Source organism: Oncorhynchus clarkii, chromosome 5 (genome assembly GCF_045791955.1).
Source record: "Oncorhynchus clarkii lewisi isolate Uvic-CL-2024 chromosome 5, UVic_Ocla_1.0, whole genome shotgun sequence".
In the NCBI taxonomy this organism is placed as follows: domain Eukaryota; kingdom Metazoa; phylum Chordata; class Actinopteri; order Salmoniformes; family Salmonidae; genus Oncorhynchus; species Oncorhynchus clarkii.
The window spans coordinates 14,533,912-14,554,725 of record NC_092151.1 but is presented as its reverse complement, the minus strand read 5'-3'; the positions used below and the strand labels follow the sequence as shown (position 1 = coordinate 14,554,725).

At 41.4% G+C, this 20,814-nt stretch overlaps 2 protein-coding genes across 4 annotated transcripts; both read right to left on the bottom strand.

Moving 5' to 3' along the window:
- Window positions 1-8,780, bottom strand: LOC139408403 (phosphatidylinositol 4-phosphate 5-kinase-like protein 1). 2 transcript variants are annotated; one of them, XM_071152240.1, is made up of 10 exons: window positions 8,530-8,780; window positions 6,378-6,578; window positions 3,957-4,007; window positions 3,555-3,709; window positions 2,821-2,945; window positions 2,682-2,716; window positions 2,537-2,592; window positions 2,315-2,427; window positions 1,922-2,084; window positions 1-1,628 (listed from the first exon to the last, which is right to left on the bottom strand). In XM_071152240.1, the coding sequence occupies exons 1-10, from the start codon at window positions 8,542-8,544 to the stop codon at window positions 1,166-1,168; spliced, it is 1,377 nt and encodes a 458-aa protein (XP_071008341.1). In that variant the 5' UTR covers window positions 8,545-8,780; the 3' UTR covers window positions 1-1,165. The 2 variants fall into 2 exon arrangements, with proteins under 2 accessions (XP_071008341.1, XP_071008340.1); XM_071152239.1 differs by lacking the exon at window positions 8,530-8,780 and having other exon boundaries at window positions 1,043-1,628; window positions 6,378-6,805.
- Window positions 8,781-8,947: 167 nt separating this feature from the next.
- LOC139408404 (dolichol phosphate-mannose biosynthesis regulatory protein-like) lies at window positions 8,948-15,074 on the bottom strand. Of its 2 annotated transcripts, none has more exons than XM_071152243.1 (4): window positions 14,912-15,074; window positions 13,664-13,753; window positions 12,297-12,399; window positions 8,948-10,578 (listed from the first exon to the last, which is right to left on the bottom strand). In XM_071152243.1, exons 1-4 carry the CDS (start codon window positions 14,912-14,914, stop codon window positions 10,526-10,528), a joined length of 249 nt encoding a protein of 82 aa, XP_071008344.1. In that variant the 5' UTR covers window positions 14,915-15,074; the 3' UTR covers window positions 8,948-10,525. The 2 variants fall into 2 exon arrangements, with proteins under 2 accessions (XP_071008344.1, XP_071008342.1); XM_071152241.1 differs by having other exon boundaries at window positions 14,593-14,923.
- Between the last annotated feature and the right edge of the window lie 5,740 nt (window positions 15,075-20,814).

Below are 20,814 nucleotides of genomic sequence, written 5' to 3'. Positions count from 1 at the left end.
TTAGTTCTCAAATATAGGATATTTTATTTCCCCAACTTTGTGTGGATATTTTTTATGCTACATCTTACATTCAAATAGGATGTAAAGTCAATTATATTCATGGATAGAATATTTTCTAACAGAAAGACTAAGTCTTTAGCCTACATTTCACCATAAAAACTGGGCAGTGTGAGTAATATCCCTTCTGATAGTTCAATTTGTGTATTTTCAACTTCCCTACGGTGTTACCTAGGGTGTCCAGGTTCTTCCTTAGGTAAGTCAAAAATAAGATACAATTTCCAGAAGTGAAGTTTCCCTTTAAAAAAATGTGTTGGTCATCATAAGAACCAGGCAGTCTTATAAAGGTTGTGTTTCCCTGTTCAGACATTGCATGCATCAACCAATGGTTGCGTGCCCGTCATCGACTGTGCAGTCGGGCACCAGATTGCTATGACATATGATGTGGTTAGCTGATATGTAAAATATTTATCCAGGCATTGTAAGATCTGACATGCGTCAGCAATGTCTGAGCAGGGGAACAGAACCTTTATGACTACCGTTTGTCATCACTTTTAAACGTTAACCCTTTATACTGACCTTGCCATGACAGCACAAAGAATACAAAAAAAATATATATATATATATACTGCACAATCATATCGGGAGAGTATATTCACTTGGTCAGTTGAACAGTGAAAACACAGCTTTTAAAAATACAACAAAATTGCACAGGTATAAACACTTCAAAGTACAATAAATAAAAAAATCCATATGAGGTGGCAAATTTGTACAATTATTTGGTTTTCAGCATTCACTTGCTAATTGAACTTCAACAATTAAAAAACGATTATACTTTGGAGAATCAGCTAATTAATTCATAGCACTTGATTATAAATGTCGCACCTTTTTCTTTGTTTACTTAACAAAGAATATGAAAAGGAAACCCATGAATTTGCGATGGTGAATATTATATTTGTATATAATGGTTTATATTTGTTTTAGCTTTGGTTTGGAGATGTGGAAACACGAAAGTAACTGATCCTTGATCAATCTGAAATTATAGTGCTTTAAAAGCATAGCTTCATGTCTCTGGTCAGTGTCCAACTTGTGTGCATGCAAACGTTTGTTCTTGGGCAGACAGTCTGCTACTGGGACTAACCATTCTCATCCTCCCCTTTTTCTGAGTCTACTTGGTGTGGTCCTGTACCCACTGGCAGAGCCTAAGGCAGTAAGAGGTGGGACTGACGGTGGAAAAGGCCTGCCCTGGGTGCCGCAGTCTCTTCCACCAATGCTCCAGCCTCTTCTTGAAGCTGTAGACAGTGAAGATGTCAATGATGCCCACAAAGTAGCGATGCTCCGGTCCGTCAATGACGTGTAGCGGGTTCTTGAAGTTGGGCAGCAGCCGGCGGTTCTGGGCCTGGAAGTCCCTGAGCACCATCGAATCTGTGACCGACCCGGCCGGCTGCTCAGTACAGGTTCTCCCGGAAAGGGCACTGCCCGGGTCACTTCCTCCCCGTGATTCGGCAACGCTGCCACTTCCTGTCCCGCCATCCATCTCTGACATCGACAGGGTGGAGTCTTCCTCTGGAACCACCCCTGGAACAGTGGGCATGCCCGCATGGGTGGGGCTTGAGCCAGTGATCACTGACCTGAGAGGTTAAAGAGGAGAGGGGGTAACCAGAGTCAATAGAAACCAACAGCCATCTGAAAAGGTTAAAGAGGAGAGGGGGTAACCAGAGTCAATAGAAACCAACAGCCATCTGAAAAGGTTAAAGAGGAGAGGGGGTAACCAGAGTCAATAGAAACCAACAGCCATCTGAAAAGGTTAAAGAGGAGAAGGGGTAACCAGAGTCAATAGAAACCAACAGCCATCTGAAAAGGTTAAGGAGGAGAGGGGGTAAACATCAAGAAATAATTGAAAAAAAATACAATTTCCACCCACTTTTTTGTGCGCATGATAAGGGTGGCAAAAGAGAGTCCCTGGTGGCGTTCGTCCTGGTGCAGGGGCTGATGGCCCACCAGGAGGCTGTAGTCCAGCACGTTGAGTCTCTGCAAGAACGACGTGTCAATCTCCACCTGCCGGAGCAGCCACGGCCGCTGCTGGTCTATCAGCACAAACATATATATAAAATAACTGCATGTACCACTTACTACCTGTTACAGTGTAATAATATGGGTTATTAAAATGGATGTTACTCTGCTATAAGCAGGCACTGGCCTATCTCAATTACTACAATATACCTGTAAAGTATTTTTTTCATTGTAGTCAGTCATCTGGTACACATGTGAAATAACGCTTGCTGTAACATACTATGACAGGATTCGTTCCTCTTACCCAGAGTGATATACTGGCCCTTGAAGTTCAAGTCCTTGAGGACAACAATAACCTGGCTACCCTCAGGGGCGGGGTCTGTCCACCGGCTCACCTCACAACCCTTGATGTCATACCTGCAACAAAAGACAACAGAGAACAAAGTCAATATAGCAGTATTGCTACCAGAGCCTGTAATATAGTCCCTACTCCAGACTTTTTGGTTTAACTCTGAAACAGGCTTACCTGGCATTTATTCGATCGTCAGGATAAAAAACACTCTGCATTACAATAAAGTACTTCTGTGAAAAGGGTAAGACAAGGCATGAACAAAGTTGTAGATAATTACACACACTATGCCTATGAATAACAATCTATAGTCAGTCTGTACCTTCCTCCTATGGGAAATGTTTATCCTGTGGACACCTTGAAAACAAACCGAAAGTCAGTCAAATGCAAAGCTATGGTAGCTAAGAGAACTAAAAACAGATACAAAGATTTTCCATGAGAGTCCATCCTGTTAGTCTTACCTAAGAACTTGACCAGCAGTGAATGGGGATACTTCTCTAGGTGCTCCATGTAGATTCTCAGATTGGACAAGAGGAATTTCACCTCTCTCTTATTCTGGGTCTTCAGGAAAAAACACTTATCGTTCCTGGAAGAGAAAGACAGATGCAGAGATCAGGCCCAGAACAGAGCGGCACATTTTGCTCTTAATTGTAATCAGAGGGCTGATATAAATACTATGCTGCCAGTCTCTCTTGGCTAAGAGTTGAGGAGAGACTGACTGCATCACTTCTTCTTTTTATAAGAAACATTAATGTGTTAAATCCCAAATTGTTTGCATAGTCAACTTATACACAGCTCTGACGCACACACTTATCGCACCAGACATGCCAGCAGGGGTCTTGCGGCACAAAATCTCTCCCCTATTTGACCTAGATAGTTTGTGTTTATGCATCGATATGTAGGCTACGTGTGCCTTCTTTTAAAATGTATATAGTTCGGTCCTTGAGCTGTTCTTGTCTATTGATGTACTGTATTATGTCATTCTGTATTATGTTTCATGTTTTGTGTGGACCCCAGGAAGAGTAGCTGCTGCTTTTGCAACAGCTAATGGGGATCCATAATAAAATACCAAAATAGGACTAACAAAGTAACTCTTCTATATTTTCACTATTGCTGTATGTCTATGTGTGGTGAGAGAGATATACACTAGCAGGAAAGGGAGAGATAAAGAGAGGAGTAGAATATGCTTACGCACGTCAGAAAGAAGTCAGCCTTGCTTTTGGAGTTGCTGATGAACTGCAGGTATGAGCCATCGAAGGAGAGAGAATGCTGATACTCCTTTTCTGTCATTCCCAGGGAGCGACGCAAGCTGGCAAACACTGGCCCTGCAAATGTCTCCATTTTAAAGTCCTACACACACACAGAGACAGAGAGTTATTTTGAGTTCAGATCTGATTGGTATCATCAGCAAACAGTAATGGAAATAAGGTGATAGATACTGCAGCAAGGTCATGGATGTAGGTCAAACAACCAGCCCAAGAATAGATCCTTGAGGAACTCCACAAGATATCTTGGCTCTATTTAGATACCTGATGTTTGCACAGACAAACTCCTCTGTATCAGTAAGAGATAGAGAGATTTTGGGAAATCAGCATACCTTATGTATTTGAGTGACTTCCAATCTGTAATCATCTTCTGACAATTCATCCTATGATAAAAAAAATTAAAAAGAAAATGGAATAATGGTTACCTGTAACATATACCAATTATGCAAAGCAATAAACATTTCTACAATCACTGTGGGTCAGATATATCTAACATTTTGCATTGTAAAAAGAAGGCATTTGTTTTATGTTTTCACTATTTTAAATGTTGTATTCACTACTAACATTCTGTGAATGTTCTACACAGCTACATTTTTAAATATGAAAAAAAGACAATTAACAGCAGTGACAGTCCACCAACAACAAAAATGTACAGATACCTTTCCTGTTGAACTCCTCTCAACTTTTCATGAAATCTAAACATTGCGACACAAAATTAGTTAACACGCTACCAGAGGTGGGTCAACAGGGTGTGTGTGTGTGTGTAAGATAATACGTGAGTAAGAGACAACAGACTGGACATTCATGTATCACACTGCTGAGTCAGCAGGAGGCTCCATTTGAATGTGTGTGTGTGTGTGTGTGTGTGTGTGTGTGTGTGTGTGTGTGTGTGTGTGTGTGTGTGTGTGTGTGTGTGTGTGTGTGTGTGTGTGTGTGTGTGTGTGTGTGTGTAAAAAAATAAAAAATATCTAAAAAAACGTATTCAGCACCATAGGATCCGGCACAGCAACCAAACGCCAATGTAAAATGGTTTCTGCAAATAAGTTCTCATGATTACACCCACATCCAAGTCCCACTTGGCTCTAATATCAGCCTGGTCGCAGAGCATTTCGTATTATTCTGTTCGTAAATCCAAGACAGCCCATGTTTTTTAACCTTTATTTAACTAGACAAGTCAGTTAAGAACAAATTCTTATTTACAATGACGGCCTACTTGTAAAGCTACTCCGGCCAAACCGTCCTCTAGCCCGGACAACGCTGGGCCAATTGTGCATCGCCATATGGGACTCCCAAATCACGGCCGGTTGTGATACAGCCCGGGATCGAACCCGTGTCTGTAGTGGCGCCTCTAGCACTGCGATGCAGTGCCTTAGACACCTGCGCCACTCGGGTGGCCATAATATTATATGTTATGATATATTACGTTATGTTTGGTATGGTTACATTAAACAGATGATTACTTAAGCCAAAGGTTGAGAATTCTAATCTCATCACAGACAACTTTAGTATTTTAACTAATTAGCAACTTTTCAACTACTTACTACTTTTTAGCTACTTTGCATGTTAGCTAACCCTTCCCCTGACCTTAACCCTTTTAGCTAACCCTTCCCCTAACCTTAACACTTTAACCTAACTCCTACATTTTTATTTAACCCTAATTCCTAGCCTAGTTAACGTTAGCCACCTATCTAGAATTCATGACATATTGTATGTTTTGCATATTCGTAACATATAATACGAATTGAATTCGTAACATATCATACCAAATGGGTGATAGACATCCACAAATTAATACATGCCATACGAAAAAGTAACATATCATACTAAATGGGGTGTCTCGGTTTTACTTACAGAATAATACAAAATGCTCTGAGATCAGGTTGCTAATATAACAACAATGTTTGTCAGTTAAACAAAGCAAATGCACAAGCTACTAATGGCCACCTCCCCTAGCTCAGCCAAATACTCTGTTCCAAACCGGATACTTAGCAACTTTCCATATGACCTTGGTGCTGATGACTTTTGGTCGATCTGAGGGCACCGGATGAGAACCATAACAATTTGAGCCTTTCTTATTGGAAAAGTCCAGGTAATCACTCCCTGTTCCAGTCCATTTTCTTCCGTTTGCTGCCTAATGAACATGACCCAGGGTTCTTCTGTATGGGGCCATAAGCCATGAGTAATACAGGTGGATGGAGCATGGCTCTATCTGATGAGCTCCTTTTGTTCATGTTACATCCCCACCCCTGTTGACCTTCTCATGGTCCTCTGGGCGAACTTGATGGAGGTGGAGTGAGTCAACAGTTACCCGCTACCAGGAAATCAAAATGTATCCAGTTTATAACCAAACATGAAAATGTTGACAATGGCATATGACAGGTATATTGTTGTTTGTTTGGACCATTTAAAACTTGTTTTTGACTAGTTTCAGACCACTGTACATGGTTATGCACGCTGACAACACGATGCCCAGATCAAACTGTCTATCCCTTGTGAGCCTTGTAAAACATCTTAATCTACCACGTGTTTGCACTGGGTGTGACGTTTGTAAAATACCTGTACACAGGGCATTAAACACAAAGGGTTAAAAACAAGGTGTAAGTGAAGACAGTCTCGTGTTCTACCTTTGTTTTAAGTGTTCTATCCTCCACTGAAATAAACAGGTCAGATTTTTAACTTGGTGCAAACATGCTTAGTAAAATGTACTTAGAATACTTGCACCACACCTAATGTGACCCGTGGTTGGTGCTCACCGGTGGTGGGTTGTCGATGGTGGTCTGCACGGCTGCAGAGAGACCTTCCTTCATCATAGAGGTGAGGCTGTAGAACTCGTGCTGCTGGTCAATCTCAAACAGGCCCAGTAGCTTCCACTGCTGCCTCAGGCCCCCCCACATCGTCCTCTTCACTGTCCCAGTCCTCCGTGTCACCCCCGCCGGAACCCCAGACATCTCCATCTGGGGTGGGGATGCCACACACACACCAGAATGAGTGCTCAAGCACCAGCACTTGCAACCATCTCTACAAAATGCCACATCACTAAAAGGGCTGTTTGTCTCCATTAAAATGTAATGCCATTTACAAAAAAAGACAACTGCGCAGGTAAGACCAGTTGGACCCACAAGTTGGTCTTCCTATCGATTGGCGTGAGGTAACTCATTGCTGGGCAAACCAGAGGTTGAAAATAACAGTCGTGTCGTAGAGAGACCTGGGCTGCCTGTGGCATGCAAAAAGTGACCACCGCAACAAAAGTGCAATGGCTCTATAGGCCTCAGAGAATGAAGAGCTTTTATTGGCCTGATATTAACTGACAGTGAAATCGAACAGGCCACATAAATTTGACCACAGAAGCCTTTCCTGTTAGGAACAGGCGAGTAGAGGGTAACTAAGGACTGTGAATATAGGCTAGTGTAGATGGGCGGACTGGGACCAGCAATCACTAAGGACTGTGAATATAGGCTAGTGTACAGGGACAGACTGGGACCAGAAATCAGCCCTGACATTTCTAGCACACCTGCCCCTTCTTTTCCTTGAGGCTCCCACACTGGCCCATTTTTTCCCTCAAGGCCCCTACACCAGGACATTTTTTCCTTGAGGCCCCCATTATTAGCCAAATAATTAAGGAGTGTGAATATAGGCTAGTGTAAAGGGGCGGACTGGAACCAGAAATCACTAAGGACTGTGAAAATACTGTAGGCTAGTGTACAGGGGCAGACTGAGACCAGAAATCACTAAGGACTGTCAATATAGGATAGTGTACAGGGGCAGACTGGGACCAGAAATCAGCCCTGACATTTCTAACACACCTGCCCCTTCTTTTCCTTGAGGTTCCCACACTGGCCCACTTTTTCCTCAAGGCCCCTACACCAGGCCATATTTTCTCTAAGGCCCACATTATTAGCCAAAAATGTATAATTTTGCACAAAAAACCTGAGTTAGACAGGCCCACTGGGCTAAAAATGAACCAGCCCATCTGGCATTTCCCAAAATGACAGATGGCCAGTCCAGCCCTGCTAGTGTATCCCTCCTTCCCCCACATGGGGTATGTAAATATGAACCATCAGTGATCATGGATCAACCAGCTGTCTCCTTGACAACACGCAGGAGAGGAACAAGTCTGTTCAAGTCCCTAGGGCCTAGATGAAGCTGTTGCTCTCAATGCGCCCCTGCAAGCCCTAGGGGCACTTTATCTGTTCAAGCACAGTGGCTGTAACTAATGAGGTCCTTGTTTTGGAGAGTACCCAGCTTCAAGCATCTATTAGCAAAATAACCGTTTAATTAGTAGTTTTATTATGTTAAATCATGATGAATCAAGGATAAACCATTGATAAAACATAGGGTAGAAAATAGGTTGTTTTTTTATCAACATGCAGAATCTTTGAAAGAGGACTCCGTCCAATTTGAGTATCTGCACTGCTCTATATTGACCCACTGACCAGTGGAACAGAGTTGACACCACACCCACAGCAGTATACCATCATAATAAAGTAGGCCTACACCTTTTGCCATATAGTAATACTCTATACATGTGTAGAGTATACAATAATATATGGTATATTATAGGACTAGCTATACAATAAAACAATAGGCTAAAAAGGGTTATTGCATGCGCATAACGGTGATACAGCCAACCATTTCTGATAATGTTGGCCGGATGGTTTGAATATGGTGTTATTCTTTCCTGCCAAATTAAACTTTTCACACACAATTCGGATACATCCTTCTGTCGTCTATCCACCTCCTGTCATTGCGCGCATGGGATACCGACGGGTAAATTTAGCACGACTAAAAAAACTACAGTAGGCTACGTCCATATAGTCAAAAGCATATCCTAACAAAACATGCAATATTAAAATAATATTTGCGTTAACATTAGTAATAGATATTCCAAAATATGAAGATTCTTGCCTCAGTTTGGCTCATCGATGCCACTAATTCAGGTCCTCCCGTGTCTGCTCTATAGTTCCCGAGATCAGCGCATTCCTCCTATCCACGATTGACATAGCAATCCGTTCTTTCAATGAATGCGCGCAAGCGGGGATGTGGCGATAATGACACTGCGCGGAACCCCCAACAAGCTGCACCAGAAATCTCCTTTCACAAAGCATTATTAGCTCATGTCTGTGACCTGAAAATAATGCGGGCACACAGATGATAAAAAACGCCATATATGACACATTTTACGAGGAATAGTTTGATGTGATCAATTATATGACCTAAATCGTAGATGCATAGTCTACACAATAAAACATGATAATTTGAATCAATTCTCATTAATAGACCACATTCTAAACATTGAAATCCTGAATGAATTGTGCGAGAATTATTAATATAACAATTTTATTTTGTGAATACAGAGGACCTTTAACCCTATACACCATCCACATTTTTAGACCTTGTTTTGCTCAACAGACTTTAGAAAATCGTCCATCATATCAGATGCTATGTTATCTGGTACTTGAACTAGCCAAGCACTTAATGGTATTTAAAAGCATGACAGATTTCCTAATTTGCCACAATGATTATTTAAAATACCAAGTGCTTGTGTGGACATAATAAATATGTTTGGATTTCAATTGGGCCCTTTCAGTCCGTGAAGACTACAGTTACTAACTAAACAATTGACATTGGTCATTCTTAGCAACTAAGAACTCAAAATAAATCTTTAAGTCTTAAAACAGTGCCTGAAAAGACATCCAAAATGTGGTGAAATGGGACGCCAGTGAAACTTTGATCAAATCTGATATAGTACTCCACAAAATCAGCTAATCTAATTCCTCTCCACATTATGAAGCCAGGTTTTTATCTAGGGCTGACCACATACAGTGAAAGTGTATACTGACACATCGATTTCATCCCTTTTTTTCCTTTGCCTCCAACCCCTTTCGATGTGTGGAACAGATGTGGGTGGGGCTAGGTCTACATAAGAGTGCAAATTTCAAAAAAAATTAAAAAATTAACAAAAGTTCTGATGAAGGCCTCACGCGTAAGCTTATTAAAGATCAGTGATACTATCAAGAGCAGTGTGCGGTTTCCTTTTTCCTTCATCTTGTTCAATTGTTGCCATGCACCTGCAAATAGGATTGCTCAGATGTGCGAGTGCCTTTTGAATTTTGTATCCCTGGCAAAGTGACAATGCTCTTTAAGGATAAATATAGCATCTGCAGCCATGCAGGGATTGACATTAAGGGTTGCCCTATTGCCTGGGTCAAGTGAAGTGAGCAGTTGCACAAGTTTGGCCTGCTCTGAGTTTGCCCCAATGGGCATGTAATGAAAAATGAATACATATAGAAATCAAACTGAAAAGAATTCCAGTAGCCTAAAGCTGATCTTTCTGGTTCATTCCCATTGTTTACACAAAAGACAAACAATTTATGGCATTTATGGCAGTCGGGCAAGTTGAGCCTGCTATTAATGTTTTTACTGATAACAACCAAAATACAAAGAATTCCAGTACTGGTCTGATTCCTTCCCTATGTGTAGGTGACAGGCAGGCCATAAATGGCAGTTTGTGTGTAAATAACTAATTTACATTTTCAGGGAAGTGATCATAATCTTTTAGCAACCAAAAAAAAAGACTTCTGACTTGCCCGATGGGCAAGTGCCTTTCAGGCTTTAATGTCAATCTCTGACATGCATTGCCAACCACAAGGTTGTGGGTCTGAATAAGGAGAGGGATAGGTGTTGGTGTACAGCAGCTCTTCAAGTCTTGTCTTATGTCTTTCAGTCATTAGATGTTTTCATCAGCTGTCAGAGAAAAGCCAGACTTTATTTTTGATTTCTCCCAACGGAATGTAAGGCAAGACAAGGCGCTGGACCAGGGAGGTTCTAGTGAAGCTACTGTTAGCATAACTACTAGCGATACATCCTGACTCGTCTGACAGCGTCTCTGTGACACCATCCCTTAGTCCACCTTAGGCTTGCGGTTCTTCCTGGTGACCACTCCAATGAAGGTACCTGAGGAGAGGAGAATATCTGTGGTTACTCTTAAAACGAGAAGAATAAGGTCACTGTTCTCATCAAGACCAGACTGAACTACAGTGGTGGCCAAATATATTGGCACTCTTGCACTTTTCTTAATTAATTCCCCATTTCTTCTAAAATAAGTTGAATTTAAATAAAGTCTGGTCTCCACACCTTTGTTCTATTGTCAACATTGCAGAAACAACATTTATTTGGGAGGGGAATGTTAATTAAGAAAATGTAAACAAATGGCATATACCCAGAGTTGACAAGGTAAAAATCAGTCATTCTGCCCCTGAGCAAGGCAATTAACCCACTGTTCACTGGGTGCCGAAGACATGGATGTTGATTAAGGCAGCCCCCTGCATCTCTCTGATTCAGAGAGGTTGGGTTAAATGTGGAAGTCACATTTCATTTGAAGGCATTCAGTTATACAACTGACTAGGTATCTCCCTTTCCCTTATATAAAAAAAAAATGGTTTTGGATGGGATTCAGATCTGGAGCAGTCGCTGCCCACTCCAGAACAGTCCAGTGTTTATTATTGAACCATTCCAAGGGGCTTTAAAAAAAATGCATGTGTGTTTGGGTTGTTGTCCTGCTGGAAGACCCACGACCTTCAACAGAAACCCAGTTTTTAGACACTGGGTTGAACAATGCACTCCAAAACACCTTGATAATCTGCTGTTTTCATTATGTCTTGCACACGTTCAAGGCCCCTAGTACCAGAGGCATCAAAGCAAAGCATTCAAAGCATTAGTGAACCTCCCCCATGTTTGATTGTAGGGAGGTTGGTCTTTTCTTTGAATGCTTAATTTGGTCATTGGTAAACATAGGAAGACTCCAATGCTGAAAGAGACAAGAAAGACCATTTGAACTTTGTAAAATCCCATCTAAACATGCCTAAATCCTGGGGAAATGTTCTGTAGACCAATGAAACAAAATTTGGCAATACATCAGCACTATGTTAACCAATAACCAAATAAAGAATTCAAAAATGTTCTGGAGTGGCCAGCGAGGAATCCAGATCTGGATCCCATCAAAAACCTTTGGGGAAATCTGAAAACAGCAGTTGGTGGAAGGCAACATTCAAAACATTGAAGAATTGGAGTCATTTGCAGCTAAAAAAGGTGGCCAAATTCCCAGTAGAAAGGTTTAGCAAGCTCATAGATGGCTAAAATACTTTGTTTTGTTGTTATCTTCGCAAAAGGATGTTTAACCAAATATTAGCTCCTGGGTGCCAAAAATTGTGTCCATGCCATTTGTTTAAATTTTCTTAATTAAACATTGTAAACTTAAGTTCCCCCCCAAAAAATGGTTCTGCCATGTGACAATCCAATAACAACGTGTGGATAAAAAACATAAATGTTTTTTATCTTCCAAGTTCAACTTATTTTAGAAGAAATGGGGAATTATTTAAGAAAAGTGCAAGGCTACCAATATATTTGGCCACCATTGTAGGTGCCACATATTCACCAATTTGGGTGTATTGCATATGGATCTGTTCATGCCCAGTTAGGCTGTTATGTGATTTGTAGACCATCAGATGGTCATCTCAGCTGCACCTAGCTCAGGGAGGTCCTTGTGAACAAGCAGAATGCCTTACATCCTATGTATATCCAGTCCTTTTAGATGGACATGCTGAGAGTAGGGAACAGGCAAGGGAGCAAAACACTAGATTAGAACCCATCTAATGTAGCATTCAAGAGCTCACCTACACAGAGCAGCAGTATCAATGCTGCAATCCCAGGTAGAATGACAGAGTACTCCCGTGGAAGGAAATACTGGTGGACCACATGATCGCTGTCCACGAAGGGCTGGAAAAGGTACAATATCCCACAAGTTAGAAGAAACAAACAATACATAATCTTCTATTGGATTTCTGGCAACGAGTTTAATTTGCAAATTACAATGCAAAGTCAACATTCTCGAATGTGTGGACCTCCAACGATCTTTCTAGTACCATTTGAAAGTTGAAATTTCATTCCCATTTTAGTACATTTATCAGCTAAAACATGACACCCACCCTGTTTTCAAGAGCATGTTGTGTCTCAACCGATGGCCGGCACAACACAATAACGTTAGATGACGTAAAATAGGGCCTAAACTACAACAAATTAGTTGGTGTTTTTAGATCATTTACGTTAAAACATGTTCTTTTAAATTAAAATTAAAAAAATCTCAAATTATAAAATAGTTTGCTAACTCTGTTTGTAAGCTTTTAAATGATATCAATCTCAACCGTTTATCTTTTCCAGTGATGAAGACATGTCTCATGGTATGGTGGTGTATACAAAATGGGTCAACTTTCAGCATCTTTATTTCTTTAATGTTTCGGCATTCAGGCCCAAAAAGCAGCTTTCTGAGCACTTCTACAATGGGCAAATATTTTTCTAATCAAAAGGCGTGCTGTCAAAAGATGATTGAATTCAAATGGATGGACCCATTGGTTGGCAAGACAGCACAAACCAATTTTGGACCAGAATAGCAGTTCTAGGCTATACCTAGCTACAGATTGTTATACCAGATAATGTGATTTAACCAAATATTTTTGGTATCCATTACTTGGAGTTACAGGATAGATACTGTTTGGTGTAGCACAAAGAATTTTCGACCAACCTTAGCAATACTGTCTTAATCGTTGATTCGTGGAAACAGGAGAACGACGCCAGTATCACCAAGGTTGGTCGAAAATTCTCTGTTCTACACCAAACAGTACCTATCCTGTAACTCCCAGTAATGGATATAAAAAATCTTTAGTTTAATCACATTATCTGGTGTAACAATCTGTAGCTAGGCTATAACTACCACACAGGGGGCTGCTGAGGGGAGCACAGCTCATGTCTGGAACGGCACAAATGGAATGGCATCAAGCCTCCATGTAAAAAAAAAATGTTCACCTATATTTAACCAGCTGGCCAGTTGAGAACAAGTTCTAATTTACAACTGCGTCCTGGCCAAGATAAAGCAAAGCAGTGCGACAAAAAAAACCAGTTACACGTGTTCGATACCATTCCACTCCAGCCGTTACCACGAGCCCATGCTCCCTAATTAAGGTACTACCAACCTCCTGTGACCTACCAGTATGATGACCCAGATTGTGTAGTATGTAAATAATAGGAGGCTGAAGCCAACCAGGACCATGCCAACTGCTCGATCTGTCCCTGTTGCCTGCAAGAAATTAAGACAAAATGTATGTGTGAGGTTAAACTGAGAAAATACTGTATTACGCTATTGTTGAGATAATAATAAAGTACCACCACATGAGTCATAATACCCATAAAAGTGTGCAGTCAAACAGGGAAATGGTTCCAATCATTTTTCAGCCGTTCACTTGTCCTATAGGGGATTTTCTAAACACTTAATATAGGGGCTGCGTTTTGTGTAGGCTTACCCTGGCGTGATGTTTTGATAACCGTGTAAATCTCTCTTGGACAAAGTGACTTTTATAAATATATTCGCCAGTATTTACCCCTAACAAAAGAAACGCTAAATAGCTGCTAATGTGGCTATCATAATCAACCACAAATGCCATGATGATCTGGAGACTGCCGAATCGAGGCAAAGGTAAGAATCTCTGGATTAACTATCTAATGTTGGCTAAATGTAGTAATGAAATTTCTTTAAAATGTACCTGTTACCAAAGGTGCCAGCTAAAGATGACATGCAGGAGCTTTTTGTAACATTGCATGATGTCTATTTTGATGCTAATTAGCATTTTTGAATCAAAGTAGAGCTGAATATATTGACAAGTCACCTTGCCTGAGAGATTTACATGGTTATCTAAACGTCACGCCAGGGGATGCCTAGATTAAACACAGACCTTATTTTAAGTGTTTCTAAAATACCCTATGGGAAACAATGAATGGTGGAAAATTTGAACCATTTCCCTGTTTGACCGCTAGGTTTTATGGGTATTATGACACCTCGACTGTGGGGTTCTATAGGCTAGCTATTATTAGAACAGCATTATAGGTCAGCCTGGTTGGAAAGTCAGGCAAGGTAGTTACGTTTCCTTTCATAATCCGTCTGGGTGATAAAATGAACCATGCACGACACATGAAAACGACGATAGTGTGATAGCTGGCTAGCTGTCTGTAACTACCATACAGACATGAGGGATTACAGCTAGTTAAGTAATGTTAGTATCTAGCTAGCTAGCGAGTTCGTGCAACTCTTCTGGCTTTCACTTAGTCTCTGGAGTTTCCCTAACGCAATTGTATCAGCTATTCCGTAGAAATTTAAATAGGCTTGTGGCTATAAAATAAATAGTAACACTATACAGGTTATATTACAAAATGGCTAGTAGCCCTGGCAATTATCTTTTACCATTTCTAACGTGTTGTTTCCGCGTTTGAATCACATCCGCAAACTGCGAGCGTGACCCGGATGATGAAGAAAATAGGTAAATGTTCTGTCCATACCGTCGCCTAAATCCAAAATAGGTACATGTTCGGTGCATACCATCGCCTAAACCCTACTCAACCCGTTTAAATTCAATGCGGTCACGTCAAAGTTGGACGTCGCAAGGATTCTGTTTAGACTACCACAAACAGTGATACCAATTTAGCAATTTTGTTGCTAGATTTAGCAACTTTTCAGACTACCCTGGCAACTTGTTTTTATAACGGCACCTAGCAACAAATGTAGCTACTTTTAAAAATGTATTTGTAACTTTTGAAAAGTGACTTAAACGCTAAAATGCACAAAAAATATTTTCTCTGTCACACACTCGGTCACAATACACGTGCCCGGCTGCAAAAGTGCGTTTTGACCTCAGCTCGTGCACAGCCAGCAGCAATTTCTGCAAATTGCAAATCGTTGTTGGCTGACTGCAGCTGCCTGTGCACGAGCTGAGCGTCTGCTGCTGACGTCACTCACAATGCACTTTTGCAGCCAGGCATGATAACTAACTACCAATACACTGCTTAAAACTATAATTGTTCAGAATGTGTAGGTTTACTAGATAAAAAGAAAATAAGTAAAATGTAATTGTTCAATAATTAAGTGTCGTGTTTAAAAATAAAAATATCTAATCATATAAAATGTGTTGCATTTATTACTTTTACAAATAAAAATGTGATGAACAAACATATCTAAACTAACAAATGTCAAATCATATTTTTCACCGAGATGGCCAGTCAATTTGAGTAACATTATTGTGTATTCTACATAATGACGCTAAGTAATGACGCAGTTTTACGTTATTACGCAATGATATCACGTCATTTAGCAACAAATCGAACTGCCTCTAGCAACCTCCCCTGAAAATTAGTTAGCAACACTGACCACAAAGGTTCTCCTCGCTAGCCAAGCAGACCAGATCACCTTGCCATAAATAAATACAATTGAAGTCAATTATCTTCAAATTGTATCATTTTATTATTAAACCTGCTAGCTACATACATTGCTAGGCTTACTGTTCTTCAGTTTGTCAATGACAATATCAAACCTATTATTATTTTTTTTTCATCTTTATTTAACCAGGTAGGCTAGTTGAGAACAAGTTCTCATTTACAACTGTGACCTGGTCAAGTAAAAGCAAAGCAGTGCCACACAAACAACAAAAACACAGTTACACATGGAATAACAAACATATAGTCAATAAAACAATAGAAAAAAAGTATATATACTGTGTGTGCAAATGAGGTAAGATAAGGGAGGTAAAGGCAATAAATAGGACATAGTACTAAATAATTACAATTTAGCAATTAAGCACTGGAGTGATAGATGTGCAGAAGATGAATGTGCAAGTAGAGATACGGGGTGCAAAGGAGCAAAAATAAATAACCGTATGGGGATGAGGTAGTTGGATGGGCCATGTACAGGTGCGGTGATCTGTGAGCTGCTCTGACAGCTGGTGCTTAAAGTTAGTGAGGGAGATATGAGTCTCCAGCTTCAGTGATTTTTACAATTCGTTCCAGTCATTGGCAGCAGAGAACTGGAAGGAAAGGCGGCCAAAGTAGAAATTGGCTCTGGGGGTGACCAGTGAAATATACCTGATGGACCAGTGAGCTGAGATAAGGCGGGGCTTTACCTAGCAAAGACTTATAGATGACCTGGAGTCAGTGGGTTTGGCAACAAATATAAAGCGAGGGCCATCCAACGAGAGCATACAGGTCGCAGTGATGGGTAGTATATGGGGCTTTGGTGACAAAATGGATGGCACTGTGATAGACTGTCATGACATTGCCCTCTTTGGCTACAGCAAGCCCCATCCCCCTATCTCCTACACCCAGGCTGCTGTGGTCAAAGAGAGGTCGTAAATTCCTGGAGATGATCTCCTCATGGCCACAGTATAGAGACAGAGTGAATTTTCATAGAGAACAAAGGAATTTCTTCCACCTCACAGAACTTGTTGTCCGAGCAACATTTATGTTCTGGTGAAGGTATAAAAGATCGGTGAAGAATCCAGCTACGAACTGGTCCATTTGGTACAATATTGTGAAACTCATGGGAGACAATACGGCCACATTACCATAACGCTGTTTATATAATAGCCTCAGATATGAGGCTTACATCTAATTTTTGTATAACGAGAGGGCCAAGGTTTGAGACCAGACTGCTGAATCTTTTAACCATCCCACGTGGTTAAACTCTTAGACTATCGATACCGACAGAATAAAAACAAGTCTGATATTAATTACTAGTCTGCAGCTAGGAATTCGGTATCATTGAACGCGAAGACCGACAACCGCCGAAACATCTATCCATAACGACATGAATGAATGTCACTCTGAACTATCCATTCTAACCACGACAGAGAGGGCGGACAAACTCTCCAACAGAAACAAACTTTTCAACAGAGACCCCGACGACACACTGAGCGTAAATATATATATTGATTGCAATTGTTCCCGAATGAGTGAGCGTTCATGTGCAAAGGATTAGCATTTAAATTGTTATAATTATCAACTGTGTGTTGTCATCTCAGTCGACCCCCACTCCCCTTTTGTCTAATAAGCCACCATGCCGGTTTAGCCCACTAGGACACATTCCCCTATCATTTCTTGTAACCATATTTACTTTGTTTGTTTGTGCACTTCTGTGATTGTTTAGTTAGTTAATAAATAAATGATTTAAGACAATTGATGTATGGATGACTCATAGTGAAGACTGGGTTCGTGCAGATAACCAACAATTCACAACGTTTGGAATGAGACTAATGTGAGGTAAAGAAGAATTCATTGATCAGAAATGAAAATAGCTGAAAATTATATTAGGAAAATTATAACTTTGTAATCTGAATATTTTCCTTGGTGCCCCGACTTCCTAGTTAATTACAGTTACATGATTAATCAGTTAAATCGCGTAATAATAATTACAGAGAATCTTTGATAAAAACTAAGCCTTCAGTTAATGATAGTAAAGACACGACAACTGCATCCAATTTGCTGAGTAGAGTGTTGGAGGCTATTTTGTAAATGACATCGCCGAAGTCAAGGATCGGCAGGATAGTCAGTTTTACAAGGGTATGTTTGGCAGCATGAGTGAAGGATGCCTTGTTGCGAAATGGGAAGCCGATTCTATTAGATTTAATTTTGGATTGGAGATGCTTAATGTGAGTCTGGAAGGAGAGTTTACAGTCTACCCAAACACCTAGGTATTTGTAGTTGTCCACATATTCTAAGTCAGAACCGTCCAGAGTAGTGATGCTGGACAGGCGGGCAGGTGCGGGCAGCGATCGGTTGAAGAGCATGCATTTAGTTGGTACTTGCATTTAAGAGCAGTTGGAGGCCACAGAAGGAGAGTTGTATGGCATTGAAGCTCGTCTGGAGGTTAGTTAACACAGTGTCCAAAGAAGGGCCAGAAGTCTACAGAATGGTGTCGTCTGCGTAGAGGTGGATCAGAGAATCACCAGCAGCAAGAGCAACATCATTGATGTATACAGAGAAAAGAGTCTGCCTGAGAATTGAACCGTGTGGCACCCCCATAGAGACTACACGAGGTCCGGACAACAGGCCCTTCGATTTGACACACTGAACTCTGTCTGAGAAGTAGTTGGTGAACCAGGCGAGGCAGTCATTTGAGAAACCAAGGCTGTTGAGTCTGCCGATAAGTATGTGGTGATTGACAGAGTTGAAAGTCTTGGCCATGGTGATGAATACATCTACACTGTATTGTCTCTTATGTGGTTATGATATCGTTTAGGACCTTAAGCGTGGCTGAGGTGCACCCATGACCAGCTCGGAAACCAGATTGCATAGCGGAGAAAGTACGGTAGGATTCGAAATGGTCTGTGATCTGTTTGTTAGCTTGGCTTTCGAAGACCTTAGAAAGGCAGAGTAGGATAGATATAGGTCTGTAGCAGTTTGGGTCTAGAGTGTCTCCCCCTTTGAAGAGGGGGATGACCGCGGCAGCTTTCCAATCTTTGGGGATCTCAGACGATACGAAAGAGAGGTTGAACGGGCTAGTAATAGGGGTTGCAACAATTTCAGCAGCTAATTTTAGAAAGAGAGGGTCCAGATTATCTAGCCCTGCTGATTTGTAGGGGTCCAGATTTTGCAGCTCTTTCAGAACATCAGCAATCTGGATTTGGGTGAAGGAGAAATGGGGGAGGCTTGGGCAAGATGCTGTGGGGGGTGCAGGGCTGTTGACCAGGTTAGGGGTGGCCAGGTGGAGAGCATGGCCAGCCGTAGTAAAATGCTTATTGAAATACTCAAATATTGTGAATTTATCAGTGGCGACAGTGTTTCCTAACCTCAGTGCAGTGGGCAGCTGGGAGGAGGTGCTCTTATTCTCCATGGACTTTACAGTGTCCCAGAACTTTTTGGAGTTTGTGCTGCAGGATGCAAATTTCTGTTTGAAGAAGCTAGCCTAACTCCCTGTGTATATTGGTTCCTAACTTCCCTGAAAAGTTGCATATCGCGGGGGCTATTCGATGCTAATGCCGTACGCCACAGGATGTTTTTGTGCTGGTCAAGGGCAGTCAGGTCTGGAGTGAACCAAGGGCTATATCTGTTCCTGGTTAAAAAAAAATTGAATGGGGCATGCTTATTTAAGATTGTGAGGAAAGCACTTTTAAAATAATAACCAGGCATCTTCTACTGACGGAATGAGGTCAATATCCTTCCAGGATACCCTGGCCAGGTCGATTAGAAAGGCCTGCTCGCTGAAGTGTTTTAGGCAGCGTTTGACAGTGATGAGGGGTGGTCGTTTGACCGCAGACCCATTACGGACGCAAGCAATGAGGCAGTGATCGCTGAGATCCTAGTTGAAGACAGCAGAGGTGTATTTGGAGGGCAGGTTGGTATCTATGAGGGTGCCTGTGTTTACAGATTTGGGGTTGTACCTGGTAGGTTCATTGATAATTTGTGTGAGATTGAGGGCATCAAGCTTAGATTGTAGGATGGCCGGGGTGTTAAGTATGTCCCAGTTTAGGTCACCTAACAGCGCGAGCTCTGAAGGTAGATGAGGGCAATCAATTCACATATGGTGTTTAGGGCACAGCTGGAGGCAAAAGGTGGTCTTTAGCAAGCTGCAATGGTGAGAGACTTGTTTCTGGAAAGGAGGATTTTTAAAAGTCGAAGCTCAAATTGTTTTGGCACAGACCTGGATAGTAAGACAGAACTCTGCAGGCTATCTCTGCAGTAGATTGCAACTCCGCCCCCTTTGGCAGTTCTATCTTGTCGGAAAATGTTATAGTTAGGGATGGAAATTTCAGGGTTTTTTGTGGCCTTCCTAAGCCAGGATTCAGACACGGCTAGGAAATCCGGGTTGGCAGAATGTGCTAAAGCAGTGAATAAAACAAACTTAGGGAGGAGGCTTCTAATGTTAACATGCATGAAACCAAGGCTTTTTTGGTTACAGAAGTCAACAAATTATAGTGCCTGGGGAATGGTAGTGGAGCTAGGCACTGCAAGGCCTGGATTAACCTCTACATCACCAGAGGTGCAGAAGAGTAGGATAAGGGTACGGCTAAGGGCTATAAGAACGGGTCGTCTAGTATGTTCGGAACAGAGAGTAAAAGGAGCATGTTTCTGGGCGCGGTAGAATAGATTCAATGCATAATGTACAGACAAAGGTATGGTGGGATGTGAATACAGTGGAGGTAAACCTAGGCATTGAGTGATGATGAGAGAGGTATAGTCTCTAGAGACATCAATTAAACCAGGTGAGGTCACCGCATGTGTGGGAGGTGGGACAAGAGGGTTAGCTGAGGCATATTAAGCAGGGCTGGAGGCTCTACAGTGAAATAAGACAATAATCACTAACCAAAACAGAAATGGACA

Excerpts from the sequence above, each read along its gene's own strand:
- LOC139408404 (XM_071152241.1), bottom strand. The coding sequence starts at position 14,643 with ATGTGTCGTGCATGGTTCATTTTATCACCCAGACGGATTATGAAAGGA. Across the intron at positions 12,400-13,663 it reads CAATCTGGGTCATCATACTG|CCCTTCGTGGACAGCGATCA; the intron begins GTAGGTCACAGG and ends TACCTTTTCCAG. Across the intron at positions 10,579-12,296 it reads GATACTGCTGCTCTGTGTAG|GTACCTTCATTGGAGTGGTC; the intron begins GTGAGCTCTTGA and ends TCCTCTCCTCAG.
- LOC139408403 (XM_071152239.1), bottom strand. The coding sequence starts at position 6,683 with ATGGAGACAAACAGCCCTTTTAGTGATGTGGCATTTTGTAGAGATGGT. Across the intron at positions 3,710-3,956 it reads AAGTCACTCAAATACATAAG|GACTTTAAAATGGAGACATT; the intron begins GTATGCTGATTT and ends GTGTGTGTGTAG. Across the intron at positions 2,946-3,554 it reads AAGGCTGACTTCTTTCTGAC|GAACGATAAGTGTTTTTTCC; the intron begins GTGCGTAAGCAT and ends TTTCTCTTCCAG.